Source organism: Barbatula barbatula, assembly GCF_947034865.1.
Source record: "Barbatula barbatula genome assembly, chromosome: 21".
NCBI classification, from domain to species: domain Eukaryota; kingdom Metazoa; phylum Chordata; class Actinopteri; order Cypriniformes; family Nemacheilidae; genus Barbatula; species Barbatula barbatula.
The window spans coordinates 10,627,349-10,643,469 of record NC_136784.1 but is presented as its reverse complement, the minus strand read 5'-3'; the positions used below and the strand labels follow the sequence as shown (position 1 = coordinate 10,643,469).

At 37.1% G+C, this 16,121-nt stretch overlaps 1 protein-coding gene across 1 annotated transcript in view; it reads right to left on the bottom strand.

Annotated features, from left to right (window-relative positions):
• csmd2 (CUB and Sushi multiple domains 2) overlaps nt 1-16,121 on the bottom strand; it is a gene marked incomplete at both ends in the record, with an annotated part of 241,505 nt that overhangs the window by 223,334 nt on the left and 2,050 nt on the right. Inside the window, one exon of the mRNA XM_079485563.1 lies at nt 1,119-1,335. Coding sequence (XP_079341689.1) covers nt 1,119-1,335 — 217 coding nt within the window. The remainder of the gene's footprint in view (nt 1-1,118; nt 1,336-16,121) is intronic.

The window sequence follows — 16,121 nt, the reverse complement described above, 5'->3', positions numbered from 1 at the left end:
TAGGGGGAGGTAATAGAACGGCTGGGTTAGCCAATGGTATGTCTTCTGAGACTGAAGTATTGAAAAAAGTGTTATCAGCTTAATTAGCACATGGGTGGAATGGTGGTTCATCGGCAACAGACCATCTTTAACACACTAAAGCTTCTTTAACATTACTGACAAGACCACTGTCTTCACACAGTAAAAAATGTGGTTAATATAGGCTATATTAAATGGTTGGTTGGCTTGATTTCTACTGATAACCAAGAAGCACAAAGTACAGAGTAATACAAGATGTGAACAACCCTACATGGACCCAGCACATACAGTACATATAATAAATTCTCAGCCTATTTACAAAGTCTTAATATCTTTTTATGGATTTCTCCATGACAATGAGTTCAGATTACACCAATATTGTGATGCTGTAGCAGTCCTAGCCTAGGAAGGTTAACATTTAAAAGGACACAATGGAAATGGGGTTATGGGGGAAGTTGTCTTTGAATCGAATGTAAAATTTAAGAAATCTTGAAAGTGCCCTTGTACACACATATTAAATAAAAAAAGGCAACACAAGCAACCATAGGGATAAGCAACACGTTCACAGAGTTGTTTTCTATAAAACTCATTTCATTGGAAGAAAATATGTATCAGCAAAGGGATCTATGAAGATTTGAAAATAGCAACTTTGGAATAAAAAACAGACCAATGCCCCAAGGACACTCCCCCAGAGGATATCTATTTTCTTCAGTCCCCAGGACCTAAATCCTTTTGTTTTCAAAGTATCACCATCACGAGCCTGAATTCTCTCATTGTATAAAGTCAAACGCATTGAATCAGTTCATGGACTTCAGAACATTAGATGCAGGCCTATAATAATGTTTTACATCCTTTAACTCACTTCTAACAAGGTTTTCCACAAAGTGTTTTCGAAATACTTATTACTTAAGTAAAAGATTCTCACAGTTTATACTTCTTACAGTAGAAAATGCTACAAGTCTTCTACATTTCTATACTATATCAGTAACAAAATATTTTAGAATCCACTTGTTTTTTAAATACAGTTTTGTTTGTACAATTTTGTAAAACCAGTGATTTTATCAAGCATTCAGACGTATAACCATTTAAAATGTATTTACCGTGTTCGTAGGTTTCCTGGACTCGGCTGTCCATCATAGACCGAAAGGATGTCAAAGTCCTCCTCTAAGGCAAAGCCTTGAAATACCAACTGTATCCGGTTGTGTTCCTGTGCCACAATCACCCATGTGCAGTTGGCGTAGTTGGGATATCCATACGGGTATCCGGGGCTTTCTATTGTCCCATTTGGACTGTGTAGCGTGTGACTGCAGTTTTGAGCTGTGAATAAAATAAAGAGAGAAAAAAAGAATTAAACAAGTGTATATGCATACAATTGCAATGTTGAAAAAGAATGTGATTCAGTACAAATGACTAAAACAGTACACATCTGTTAGAATTGAAAATCTATTATTAAACCTGTTATTAAAATATGTTAACTGTATAACTGTGGAAGAAATGGTGAACGTGATTGCGAACAAATGGCATAATCATGCAAACATAATGTCATTTGACCTCGTGCGACATTACGTAGTAAGCGGCAGTGTTATGAAATTTTTCTTATGCAGTATATAATTGGGATGTAACAATATAAAAATCTCACTGCTAGGTAATACCTCGGTATAAAGCCTACGGTCCGATATTCCTCTCGATGTTTAAAATAAAAAATGATGACTTGTCGTGTCGTAAGCATCCTCTTTCCTTTTTCCTCTTATAATAACTGTTGCTTAGAGGTACGGGTTATAGCATGAGATGGGTCAAATGACCTAAAAATCAAGTTTATAAAAGAATTGCGCCAGATAGACCTTGCCACAGGTCAGATCTCTTGTTTTTTCGAACATTCTCTATTTTAAGCCCGGAAGACCTATCGCTTCATGCAGTTGTGTGACCACGATAATATTGAGACAATTTTTCTATTGTAATAATATAATATCAATAATATTGTTACATCCCTAGTATATAAGGTATTTGCTTCTCTTATTTAGATAGTATATTGTTATAAGTCAATTTAGCATTCGGATGAATGATTTATTGTTACTGTATATTTGAAGTCTGTTGCTAAAATGTTTACGCATTTGTTGGCTTAAGCATAAAAAGATGCCACGCCCTTTAAGTTATGCTTCCTTCACGTTCTCTCTGAATTATCAGAAATATGAGGTGCCGAGGTCCAAATTGCACATGAACGCCCTCTGATGTCACGTTTCCCACTGGGAAGTTGGGAAATAATTTGGATATCGGAGTTCCCAAGACGGGTGGGCCTTAAACTTAAAACATGGCATACGGGAGAAGGATTTCAGCTTGGACAGATGATCGATTCGCTTTCCCTCAACAGCTTCACTGTATAGTCGTAACCTTAGTAGTACATTTTCACATGTGTGAATAATAATTTGAAGCATACTATATCATGTTTTATACACTGCGAGAATAGCATATTTCACCAATATCCCAGAATAGTCAGCAACCTGACAAGATAGTGTGGTAAAAACTATAGCCTACAGTTATTCAAACGTATTTACTGGATAAACCCCTTGAGATGCATCTCGTTTTCAACATAGGTGTCACAAAACAAATCAGATATAAACAGCTATACAGTAGGATGTACGGTTAAAAACTATTAGCATTCATGATTTCCCCAAGACACACGCAACCATGAATCTTCCATTCCAAAGCACCTGAAGTGAACACAACCAGCTCGGAATCATAACTTCAGGGCCCAGTTGCACAGTCTGCGTTTCAACAATTACTACCACACTGACTAGCAATTAGTTAAGAATAATTCATATTACTTATTTCAATAAGCCCACTCAATCTACCTTTTTATTTAACCAATTTAAAGAAGTTATGACCAGTCATTTGATGACTAACTTCTAAGACTAGTCTAAGCAGTTTATGCTAACGGTCCCCATGGGAACTGACCTCACGAGAGCACGTAAAGGCAGTATTGGCAACCTTAAAAGAACCAAGAAACATTCAAACATATCTTACTAATGTCTTTGTAGCATTAAAACATCCCACGTATCGACTAAGATTGAAAAAGCGCCGTTGCATACATGTTTCCTGGTTGAAATGGGAATTATCGAATTTCCGAGAGCACGTGAAGGCAGCATTTACGGCCGTCATATCACACCTGGCCAAAATCGTCGTGCACACAGTAAACGCGGAAACTGCAGGTTTTCTGTATAGAAGCAAAGAAATGCTTCCCTTTTAAGAATTGATTTGAATTATTTCTCACGCATACGTCACTAATCTACACTGTGTGGTAATCTAGAAGTGTGGCGCATGTCATCGGGCTAATTTGCTACCGCAAGCTAACGCCAGTCTTCATGTTTTCACTAAACACTTGTCCGCGTTGTGAATAAGACCAAAGAGATTCGGCATCAAAGACTTTAACACAGCAGACATTTGTTGTAAAAGTACAGTTGACCTCGTAAACGCTGCGACGCGCTTGTTTGCGTTCCGCTGCTCACCAATCAACATCCACCATTACAGCGCGTGACACAACACGCGTCTTAAATCCCGCCAATGTTTCCTATGCGTTTCCTTACAGTGAGTGTGCTTGTATATAAACAGAGACTCTTGTAGAACATTCGCAAACAATGCTCTATGATTTACAACCTTGCAGCTTGATATATATATGTTTATTTGGCAGTTAAGTCTGGGTTTTTTATTTATTAATTTACATTAATTAGTGTGCTATTTGATCTGGGAACATTTAATCATTTGCAAGTACAACATAATGCTTTCATAACAAGGACCCTATAATGTCCATGTAATTATTAAACTGCATACTCGAGGTGCATATAAATAAGAAATTACTGCAAGGTCCGTTTATATGTTTTCCACCTCTGCAAAGTACTTATACTAAATTTAAGAAGCAAATTTAATGAACATGCAGTCTAGAACATTAATACGGTCAGCTGCCCTTTGCTTTATCAGTGGTCAGTAAAATGTTACTCTGGAAGAAAAACCGTAGGGATGATATTGTTGGTGTTTTACGTGACTAATTGTAATAACTCCATATAGCCTGCAGCTCAGACTACACCCCAGTGCATTAATTGCACTTCTCTTTTGCATACCTGTCATTGACCTCCTATAAAATATTGCACGCAATCTGAAATTTTAATAACTGTGTGTGCTCCATCCATCAGAGAAAAGCTTGACCTAAATTACTTGTTCTGGACAGGTCTGTACCACCACTTTTAATTAATTGTGCCTTCTTGCTTTAATAATGTTCTCAGATCTCTCTCTCTCTCTCTCTCTCTCTCTCTCTCTCTCTCTCTCTCTCTCTCTCTCTTCTCTCTCTCTCTCTCTCTCTCTCTCTCTCTCATTTGTATTCCATCTACCCCGGAAGCTTCCATGTCTGGTCCAGTCACGCATGTCCTGACAGCATGCCCTAACTGGTCCCTGTGGTTCACCTTTTTAATGGGAGTCTTACATCAATGTTGAAAAGGCACCGTGGTCAGTAAGATTACAAGACATGTTATTAATTCTGACTGTAAAATAAACAGGTGAGTTAAATGTAAACCTTTAATAGAAATAGAATTAAACAGTAAATTGCCCGTCACACAAGTGTGTTTAGAACTTTAGTATACAAATTAATAAATTGTTATTTTATATATTATAAGTGCCTGCTCCTGTTTTCTGCCAAATAATACAGAAGAAATAAATAATAAAGCCTAATCTGAAACCAGTGCAAACAGTAATAAAAAAATTCATAGATTGGCAGTTGCTCAATATGTTTTATTCTTTAACAAATAACAATGTGTCTAGGTTTGCGATATTAAAAAAATCATTAGGAGAACGTAATTAGAAGGCATCTGTTATCTTCAAAGCACATATTCCATAGAAACTAACCCAATACCCTGGGAACTCAGCATGTCCAAGTAGCGTGTTTCTTCTCTAACATATTGGAGTGGGGATTGCACTGAGATTACTCTTAATGAAAAACCAAGTTCATACCAGCATGTCACATACACTATTAAAAATAAAGGTGCTTGGCGATGCCGTAGAATAACATTTTGGTCTAAATAGTTCAATAAAGAACCTTTAACATCAGGTGAACCTTTCTGTTTCACAAAAGGTTATAGATGGTTCTTTAAAGAACCTTTGACTGAATGGTTCTTTGTGGAACCAAAAAGAGTTCTTCTATGGCATCGCTGTGAAGAACCCTCTAAGCACCTTCACTTTAAGAGTGTATGCACAAATATTCAGAGCATTCACTCAATGCAAACACATTGCAAGTCAGATAAATCTATTCAATGCAACGATTCTGTATACTCAACATGGAGTGCAATTATGTTAGAATTTTTTTTACATTTTCTAATTCCACACACGAATAGCCTGCTGGGGCTTTATTGGATAACTCGCTAACAGAATTGGGATTTTGATTTCTTAAGAAGGAGAGCTTTGCCTACCAGCATGGAATTTTAATAATTAAATGAAAACGTATCTGTGTACGGAAAAACCTCAGGTGCTTTTTGAAAACTAAGAATGTCTCAAGAATTGTTGGAATACAGTTTAGCGGTATTCAGATAAAATGCCTTTGGCCAGTAGCCATATTTCTGTGCGTTTTTCGAAATGATAACAGAAGTGTTTAGGGTTTAGAGAATGCATAGTGCTGTGTTTAAAACTCATAAACTACGCTTGACACAAATTAGTAAGGCTAGAAAGTGTAACAAAAAATGCTAGGCAGAGAGTTTGGCTCTTCAAAAAAACAAGAATTCTATGGCTACTGCATTAGTTTAAAATAGATTTTCTTCAAAGAGCACAAACGTGCAATAGCTAGAGACAATACAGTACATCATTTTTCTGCCCTTGATCCCACAAGAACACTCATCTGAGGCTGTGTCATCATGGATGATTCTGAAAACATACTTGAACTCTGGACACAGATTGCCATGTAAATGCACAAATCATGACAGATGTGGTCACTACACTGTCAGAAAAAATGTTAGCCCCACAAAAATTTTACCCACATTGTTCCTGCTGCGGCACCCTTAGAAAAAGTACACATTTGCACCTAAAGACTGCATATAAGTATCTCAAATGTATGTATCGGTACCAAATGTACATAAAATTTACTTAAATGGTACCTTTTAAAAAATGTCCCAGCTTGTGTACATTTTTGATCATTTTTCTGACAGTGTACTGCCCTGTCATTAAAAAATAGTTGATTTACACAAAATTTAAATAAACCTGTTTAATTATTGTTTTAAGATAAATGATTCCTGTAGGAAACGGCAGTCTTTTAAACGATCTAGTGCTCTTTTAGATGCAACTGCTCAGCCTAAAGTCATCAAGTCAGGATGGCTCCTGAGAGACTGATGAGATTATACAGAAAGATACATTTGTCCTTTCTTAGTCATCTAATCAGCATTACACTGTTTTGTACAGAAGACAGCATTTGCCCCTGCAGCAAGGTGTTGTGAATGCCGAGAAAATACATTGTCTAATTACCATAGTACATCCTGATCAATATAGCCCCATGATTCTTTCATTACAAGCCTTTATCATAGAAAAAAGTCAATAGTTTACTTAATTTTTATGTGAAATTAAACCGATAGAGGTCACAAGAAAGCAGACCCACACAGCAATAAGCAGGAGGCTGATAGTCTTATCCACTGGCTGTTAACATAAGCAATACCAATATTTTAAAAGTGTTTTAGACAACAAAGGGATCAATAGCCAAGCCACACCCCCTCGTACCTACACACACTGCAGTATATCTTAAAGAGTAACTGATATTAATATACTATTTAGATTACATTTTATATTAACATTAGAAAGATGTATAAATTCATATAGAAAAAGAGAATGTGTTTTTAAATACTGGCATCTGCAACAAAAAGTGCTTAAGTTGTGTTTAACCAGCTGGTATAAAAGGTAATTTTATTTGTAGATGTATTCATTTTCTTTATGCATACATTTAAGTTATACAGTACATGTTAAAAGACTAAAAACATAAACCTTTCAGTAGCTTAACTGGTAAAGCATGATGCTAACAAAGACAAGATGTTATATGTGCATGCTTCTAATAAATAGCCTCACTGCAATGTATGTGTGTTTATATTTGATAAAAATGCGTAATCTGGTGCATAAGTAGACACATCAGACCTGAAATGACACAGATCAATGCACTAGATTTATGCGATTGATCTGAAGCAAACTGCTCACATACCAACCTGACTGGAAAAGACATAAAGTTAAAAGCCATGAGGAATACATAAAGGGTGGAATAGAACAAAGACATAGACCCAGCATGATGATCTTGATGCAAGTATCATGTTTCTCAGAAACATGGGTAATGTTTTTATTCTTAGGTATGAATTCACAATTTTAAAATGACCTAATGATTTGTGATGTGTTAATGTAGTTGCATTCATCTAAACGGAGCATAAAAGCTCCTGAGTAAATGCTTTGATTCTTCAGTCCAACACAGGCAAAACATTCATCTGAAACTGAAAAATAAAACAGAAAAAATCCCTAACGCACTAGCATGTCTTTCTGACAAAAAATTTAATTTAAGAAAATCTACAGTGTACTGCCAAATTTAAACTAAAACATATGGATTCCTAAACCCTATTCTTAAATTATCTTTCTTGGTTGTTCTCTTATGAAACAAAATAAACAATAAACCGTAATCTAAACACAACTCAGATGCAATTATCTGTAAAGAAAATACTGCTCTTATGTTTATCTTTGTATTGTATTCATATAATTTGATGTAAAAAAGCCTTGTATTGTTTTCTATAATCTTAAAAAATACAGAAAGCCCCAGAGCTCCCCAAGCCTGTGATCCACAGCAATCCAGTCTTTCCGCATCTGTTTAGTGTTTTCTGAGCATATTGGTGGAGTGAAGTGCAAACGGAGAGCTTTGACCTTGTTTAGAGCAACTGCAGAGACCACCTCCAGAGCCAACCAATGTTTGTTTTGCCTCCGCTGTTGTTTTGCTGCTACGGGGCTGCAGTGCACGGCATGACACTTTGATAAATCGATCGCTGCCGTGCCGTACTACGGCAGGACAGCAATCCTTCAGAGTGGCCACGATCAGAGATCTTAAGAGGTAAGGATAGTGAAACATCGGTGGGGAATTCTGTATGAGCAGTGCGCCTGTAAGCTGTTCACCTATTTAACTAAAAACAGTCAGCAGCATGACATTCATTGTAAGATAACACCAGTCCATGTTACTGCCAAAAAAATCACGATTTCATTGAGAGAGCTTCTTCAGGAAACCTTCTGATAAACATACGACATTGCCATCCTTTGCCAAAACCCAAAGTATCAAACATTACCATGGAATATTTTGCCACAAAAAACAAACATCTTCATTAAATTTCCATCTCGGATGTCTCACTAAATTAATAGACTGAACATGTTTTATTCTCATTTGCATATCGTCTTTGAAGCTGTTTCTCTCTGTCACTTGTGTGTTCTGTTCTGTGTGCCTGTTTCTCAATTCATCTTGTTTGCTAAATGATCCCGTCTATTAGATTTGCACTAATGAAATAGTTCTATAAATTAGAGGTGGGATTTGTAAGGAATTAAACACATTCTGGTTCTGATTCTGTTTGCATATTGCTTATCAACTATTAATAGTTTTAATGGTCCAATGTGTCATTTATTTGAGGATCTATTCACGGAAATGCAATACAATATACATAACTATGTCTTCAGAGGTGTATAAAGACCTAACATACGGCCACTGGTGTGGTTTTAAGGGTATTTTACCCTAGGATGCTTATATGTCTTGTTAACATCCAGTTTTAATTGTTCACATTTAGACAGACACTGTCCTCCAAAAAACAATGCCATACTATCTACCTTTTTCGCAATGCCTGAAATTACCCATTATGCCTTGCATAGGCGCTTAGGGCAAATGCTTAAGACTTCCGGTTCGACGCTTGATCCCATTAGTTATCTTCAATGCTTTTAAACAGACTTTATAATACTTTTATGTCATTTAAAACAGCATAATGTCAAAAATCAGTATCTAAATTATTTCACAGGGGCCTCATGGGCATGAGTTTTTAACCTAGAACGTAAAAAGCAACTTTGTTTCTCATCACAAGAAGTTGGACAGCGACATCTACTGGGATCATGACATTAAACTCCAGCCAGCATGCCCATTTGATATATTGTATCAAATGTGCCGTGTAGATGGCAAAGAGCTTACATTTATAAATGTATAGATGTATGCTTCATGTGTAGTGATGTACTATGCAATAACAATAATGTAAGTAACGATAGTAAACAATATGTTGTGATGTTTTTGAGAGTGCAGAATGCAGTAGTCAGAGCTAAGACCGAGCTGTCTTTCAATGTTATTTACTTTACGCTTTTGTTGTGTCACATGGTAACACTCGTTCATAAGGATTTCTGAGCTTTCTGTGGCTGTTCCGACAGCCTTTTACCGCAAAAATTCTCAGAGAAACTTAATTTGTAACCATGAACAGAAATGTCCTCTAACATGGTAACAAATACAAAACAGGAATGGAGACATCAAGAAAAAGGTGGATAGATCGTTTGTTCTAGAAGTTTGTTATAACACACAGTTATCTTTTAAAGTTGGACACTCTAGCTGGTGTAAAAAATGACAGTGTTGTGTTGAGTGTGTCATCATGAAATTTGCTACCAAATAAATACGGGTTTATATAAATGTGTAATCTGTTTACATGATTTACCTACCATCTCTTACCTACCATCGTGTATATTTCTCGGAACTTACGTTCACAAATCTGCATCTGGCAGACACATGTGTCTTACAGTGCGTTCAAGGTATACATTTTATTATTATGTACTGTATGTGTCCCATAATCTTTGCACTGCTAACGCAATGTTCTACCGATTTAGCCACAAGAATCCCAAATTATTGTGCAAAACGAATGTAAAATGCAAACACATGGCAGAATGAAATTGTAAACACAATTTTTTCATGAATACGTTAATTGGTGCTTGAAGTAGTCAAATTTATATGAAGGCTTTTGGCACTTTACTATATAAATGGTTGTTAGCAATGTTTTGTTTAGTTGTGAGTTTGACTATTTTAGTTTTTTTGGGCAAAAGAGACTTCCTAAGTGATGAAAGTAGACAATGCTTGGCTGCTCAGTTTGAGGTACATCCGATGTTTGTAAATGCGTTTTGTTGTGGCGTAAGAAAATGTTCTATTGCTTTAAGTATTTTGTTTCTTACATCTTTCTCCTGGCATGTGTATTTATCTTTCTTTATTGTGTTTTGTTGTTATTGTGTTTTGTTTCAGCTGGGATGTTTATCTTATGGGCTGCTTGAGTTGTGCGGAATGTGGAGTGACGCTTTTGTTTTCTTTCCTCTATTTTTTCTTTCTTTTGTCGTTTTGTGCCATGTTTGTTGCCAATTATAGGCTACCACAGTAGGGTGGTTGATGACATATTACCCTTAAACAAAAAGTGCATCAAGGTAGCAGTAACATAGTGTAACCTATATAAAGATAAACATTATTGCAATTACTATGTGTGTAGTACATCAGACTGTTATCAAACTATAAGATAATTTCATCTATTATAAGTGTTGATAAAAGTAACAAAACACAAACATGTGATACAGCCCCTTTCACAAGTATACCCCATCATGGTATACTTGTCAACATCACAGTTTTTGTTTCTCTCCCTCCTGTCATCTCATCTCAAAATGCTCATGCTTTGCAAGCCATATAGCAGATAATTTTTGCAATCTCTTAAAATGCTTTCCTTTTAGCTTGTCTGCCATAGCTCTGCTGTAAATTGGGCACCTAAGAGACAAATGGGTCTGACTCACCAGTTTTCATAAGCACTTCAAATCGATCATATTTTCCTTTTTCAAAGACCAGTGGAAAATGCCATTAGGGCCCGAGTTCAGTTAGTCCATACCAACAAGGCAGATGTGACTGGGGAATTCAAATCCGCCGACACAAGAGGAAAAACAACTTTTTCTGTGCCACAAATCTCTCTGTGTACAACAATCCACCTTCTAAAGTGTCAGGGCATTTAGCTCACAACTCCATCATATCTGCATTAACGGAAGAATGGCCGCCATTACAATGGAAATCGGTGACCTCAGCTTTCCTGGATAAATCCATACATTACCCTAATGTTTGTGTGAGGTGATTGTGAAGACCATTAATAGCAAGGCAAATGCATTGGAAAGAGGAGAAGATTGGCTCTGCTCGAGCGAGGCGGCATCGCTGCTGTTTTCTGTGGGCCAAGAAGCAAATGAGGCCAACAGACGGAGTCCACACAACAATCAACGCAGCTGGCAATGGCGCGGCACATCCAGGTGCATGAAAGATTTGGCTCAACTGTGTTTTCAATACACCTTATTAATAGTGACAAACACCCATGCACACAAAAATCCACTTAAACCTTATCGCAAGCCTTATTCTGGGCAGTGCACATAAACAGAGATCAAATGAATCAGATCTGAGAGCACGAAAGCGTATCACATTTATTGAACGATAAACAAAAACACACCTGCCTCCACGTAATAACTTTTATACATGCCTTTCATTAGCTTACATGCCTCTGTATTAAGTTCCAATTATGTGCATTTAGAGCGTATGCTCTTGTGTTTGCGAGAGGCTAATATTTTTAATTCAGTCTGGAACTAAACATTATGCCGTTCATGAGATGAACAAGGAACGATCCAACATGGGCTGGTTGGCCTCAATTGCTCAGCGTTTTAGAGAGAAATGTTCCAGACAGAGCAGAGAGCACACAAGGAGTGTGTTTCAGGCAGAATTTAGTGCACTTTCAGCCCCATTAAAGAGCCACAATGGCCCAGTGTTCCGATATAACATGGGTCTTCAAAGAAACTGGCTCCAGCCGGCTCCGGCCGTCATAGCGTTGCTCTCTTAATCTCTCTTCCTCCTCTTTCTTCCATTTCAGAGCTCACAGGAAACGACTGAAGACCTAACCACCGAGGAATTACCGAATTACTCATGCTGTTTAATTTTGGGGATTTTAAAACTGCATAGCTCAGCACCGCGTTCCATCTCCTCAGGATTGAAGTTGTGTTTGCAAACACGTTAGATCGGATTCTCTTTAAATAACCCTGCAGTTTCTTCATTCTGCCTCGGAATGAGGGGGTGAGCGGGATGAATGTAGCTCTGTTTGTTTATTATGCAGTATGTAGGTGTCCCCATGCCAAAGACGTGAGTGAGATGGAGGACAGACTTTTAATTAAGGACTCTCTTTAGAGCCCTCTAAGCTCTTTATTGCATTCCTGGGACTAAATGATCATGACGAGTGACCAACAAAATGTATGTACCATAGGAATGCATAAGATAATGCATTACTAATGCAAGAAATCGGTTTAAAATTTTGTTTGAAATCAAGTACAAATATAGCTAATTGGATTTCCAAAAGCATAGACCTGCCACTTTAAAGTTGGTCACATTAAAAGTAAAGCCCTGGAAAAAATTAGACCATTTCAATTTTTTTATAAATCAGCGTTATACAAATATTACTGTTGTATTGCTTAAAAGTGAATATTAACATTTTTTATTTGCAGTATTTGAGGTCTGAAAACCTGTTTCTCATTTTCTGCAAATAAATGTGTAAAATGAAGTTTGAAATTAGGGAGAACTACTGTTAGTAGTTCACAGAATAAGACACGTCTTTTAAATGGTCTCAGATTTTTTCCACGGCTGTATTTCTCAGCATTGATATTTCCTTTTTCACTGCAGTAAAAAATCCCAATTTAAATCTAGGTGGACTGACCTTTCAGTAATAATAAAATGAAACAAACAATAAATTGACATCTAAAGTCTTTTTTCTACAGTTTATTTAGCTAATACAGACTTATTTTTGTTCTCCTCAAATATTGATTTGAGTGATTAATTGTGATTATTTTGACTAAAATTCTGGATTGGTCGACTGACCGTAATAATAGCGCTATCGATCAGTCTATTTCATATGATTTATTTTGATCCCCTTTTAACATTTAAACTGAGTCATACTGCTTAACTTCCAACCTTCCTTTATTTTGGTTGCCATCCATGTGTCATTGAATTGATACTGCTTTAGTTACAGAATAATTGAGGTACTCAAGAATTAAAATGATCATCTACAGAACGCCATCGATTGGCTTGCATGGGAAAGGGTTATGACTCACTCTTGAGACCTAGCACGGTTTAATGATGTCTTCCAGTTGTCCCTTGAACTTAAATCAGGCGTGCTAAGAAAATACCTACACACTCAGCATTACATCACTTCCTGAATAAGCTCAGTCTATTTAACTAAATATGCTAACATACGCCATTTCTTTGCTCCGAAACACATTACTTCTGCAAATTAATTATAGATGTGGTTCAGTTAGTGACAGATTGTTGAAATCTATCTAAATAGATACCAAGATTGGAGTTTTTCAAGTTCGTCCCTTCATGGCACCCTCCAAAAAAACAACTTATTCCTGCCTTCCCTGCCTCCTGGACAAGGAACAAGGGCGGGCTGACAGGTGTGTTTGCTGCGACAGCGGCGCAGGACTGACACGGATTAGAACGGATAACAGGCTGCAGCAGCCCAGCACGCTGTGACCTGACGGCTGTCCGCCTCACTCAGCCCTCTTTGTCTCTAAACACCCATGTCTGGCTTTTGTTTTCTGCCCAGTGCTAATTCCCCTCTCCTGATCTCTCTGTGTAACTTTGTCCTCGCTTATCTTTTGGTATCGATCCACATAACTTGCCGTTTGATTGCATGCACTAAAAGTGACATACATTACAATCTGTGTGTGGAAAACCACACATATTGGAGACGGTGTGCATCGGTAAGGTGGTCTGCCGTTACTAATGGTACATCTGCCCAATACAATCACTAGCAGGGACAAAGTGAGGGGCATAAAGCATAAAAAACATGTAATAGAAAGAGAAATGAATAGGGGGAGAGTAGAAACAAACAAGGCTCAGGTTGAGGAGACATGAATGGATTAACTGTGTAATCTAATCACAGTAGATCAAAGATAAGAAACCACTACATCAACGTTCTTAAGAAGACTTGGGAGTGACAGGAAGCAAGGCAAGAGAAATCTCTGTTGTCAATCTACCACAGATAGTGGCCGCTGGATGACAGGAAGAGACCCACACATTTATATTCCCTCAATAAGTGTCCGTCTCAGCAGAGGACTGCTATGCTATCACGAGGCTATCGGAATACAACTCAAGCCATTACAAGCTTGGAACAGACTTCCCTAAAACCTTCAAAGAGGATCTATTCTAAAATATCAATGGAAAATATCATTTATATTTGGAAATTTAAAAGTTTTACAACATTTGTATTTATGACATGAAGTATGAAATTTATATTTGTTATTTTTTGCTTTTTCAGTCACCCTCACACACAAGTAATTTGAAATAAAACTTGTCATTTTTGTCCTTGAGTCACTTCTTGCTTAAAAAACTATACTCAATATAAGACCTAACCTAACTCTAAGCCCTAAAAAATTAAGACATCTGACAGTTCAGGATTAGAAAACTTCTTTCATACAAAATTCATATTGTGCTTTCTCAGCAGGGTCACTTCTCAGTGTAAATGTCAAAAGGTTTTGCAGGTTTTTTAACTAGACAGTTGTTATCTTAATCAATACCTTCAAATTATGAATAAACAGCTCACTGATAACCTCTTCACCCATAAAAATGATCATATTTACATTTCTCTACACGATATAGTTTGTGTGGGTAAGTGAGTGTGTGAATGTTTCTGACAACAAGCATTTACATTTAGTGACTGGTTGCAAACAGAAGATAAGACGAATACAAAAATAGCAAAGGCTTTTTTTTGTACATTCTAAAATATTGACAATATTTTATGGATACTTTAAACATGCTGTATTATTTTAACAAATGTACTAGATGAGCATGTTTATTTATTCTGACAAAACCACTGCTAACCCATGCAACAATTGTAGCCCAACTCCACCTTAGTTTTTACTCAATTTGAGCAAGTCCTGATCTTAGAGCTCAAGTCAAATCTGGACAAAGTTTGGTCTTAATCTCTTCACATCTATTAAAATAATAAATTACCATTCACACTAATTTGTCCATATTGCGTCTTTGTTTGCATTCACAATTTGCATGTGTTTTCACTGTTATATTGAAACATTAGTATTTGAATGTGACATCGATTATTAAATATATAGTAGCATTCAAATAATGTAAAGGAGGAAACTAGATGTAAACTCTTTCTCTTTACTTGCCAAAGGTCTCCTCCAACCCACTGGGACAAGCAAGCAAACAACCCTGTTCAGTTTCCATTTATCGTCTGAGCAAACACATCGGCAGGTGTTCATCTTCTTTTAACGCACTTTCATGTGTACTTTGAAAAGATAGGTAGCGGGGACCTATAGGCAGGATGAAGCAATGCAATGAGTGTGGTAAAAAGATTAAAGCGAGTAGTGTCGCCGTGTGGCGGAGAGGGTTTTCCACCGACACTTGTAGGAGCTGTCCTTGGTCCTAAATTGCCTGTGTCTTGAGATTGAGACTCTTACCATTAAAGCTTGTAAAGCTGTTATACATTTAACTGTGTTCGTTTATTCGCTTTGTAAAACACAATTTGTATAAAAAGCCTTTTGTGTGCTTAAGTAGTTTTCACCGAAGGAGACCGGTGATGTAATGCGGTGGAAAACACGCGATATGGAGAGGGCGCGAGGGGAGCTGTCCGCGGTCCTGGAGTGTAGAGAAACTGAGACGGGAACTCTCCGGGTTGCTTTGTGTGAGTCTTCGTCTACTTTACAGAGCTGTTCTTATATAACATCGGACGCTGGCTTAAAAAAGTACAAAAAAGCATTAAAGGAATAACCCTGATAAATACCACTTCAGGGGGAAAACCGTGAAAATTTTGCTTCTAAGATTCCTTTGAGTTGATTATCCGAAACTCAAACGTTATGATTTTTTTGTATTTTCAAAGAACCCTAGGGACTGACCAGAACTGAATTTCTGCGCCAACCTCCCACCAACTTGATGAAAAGAACTCTCAGCATGCTTACAGACTCGTGTTCAATGGAGCCTTGCACTAAGTTGCATCATAGGAATACATTGGTTTCGCGACGTTTGGTGGTTTATGAAG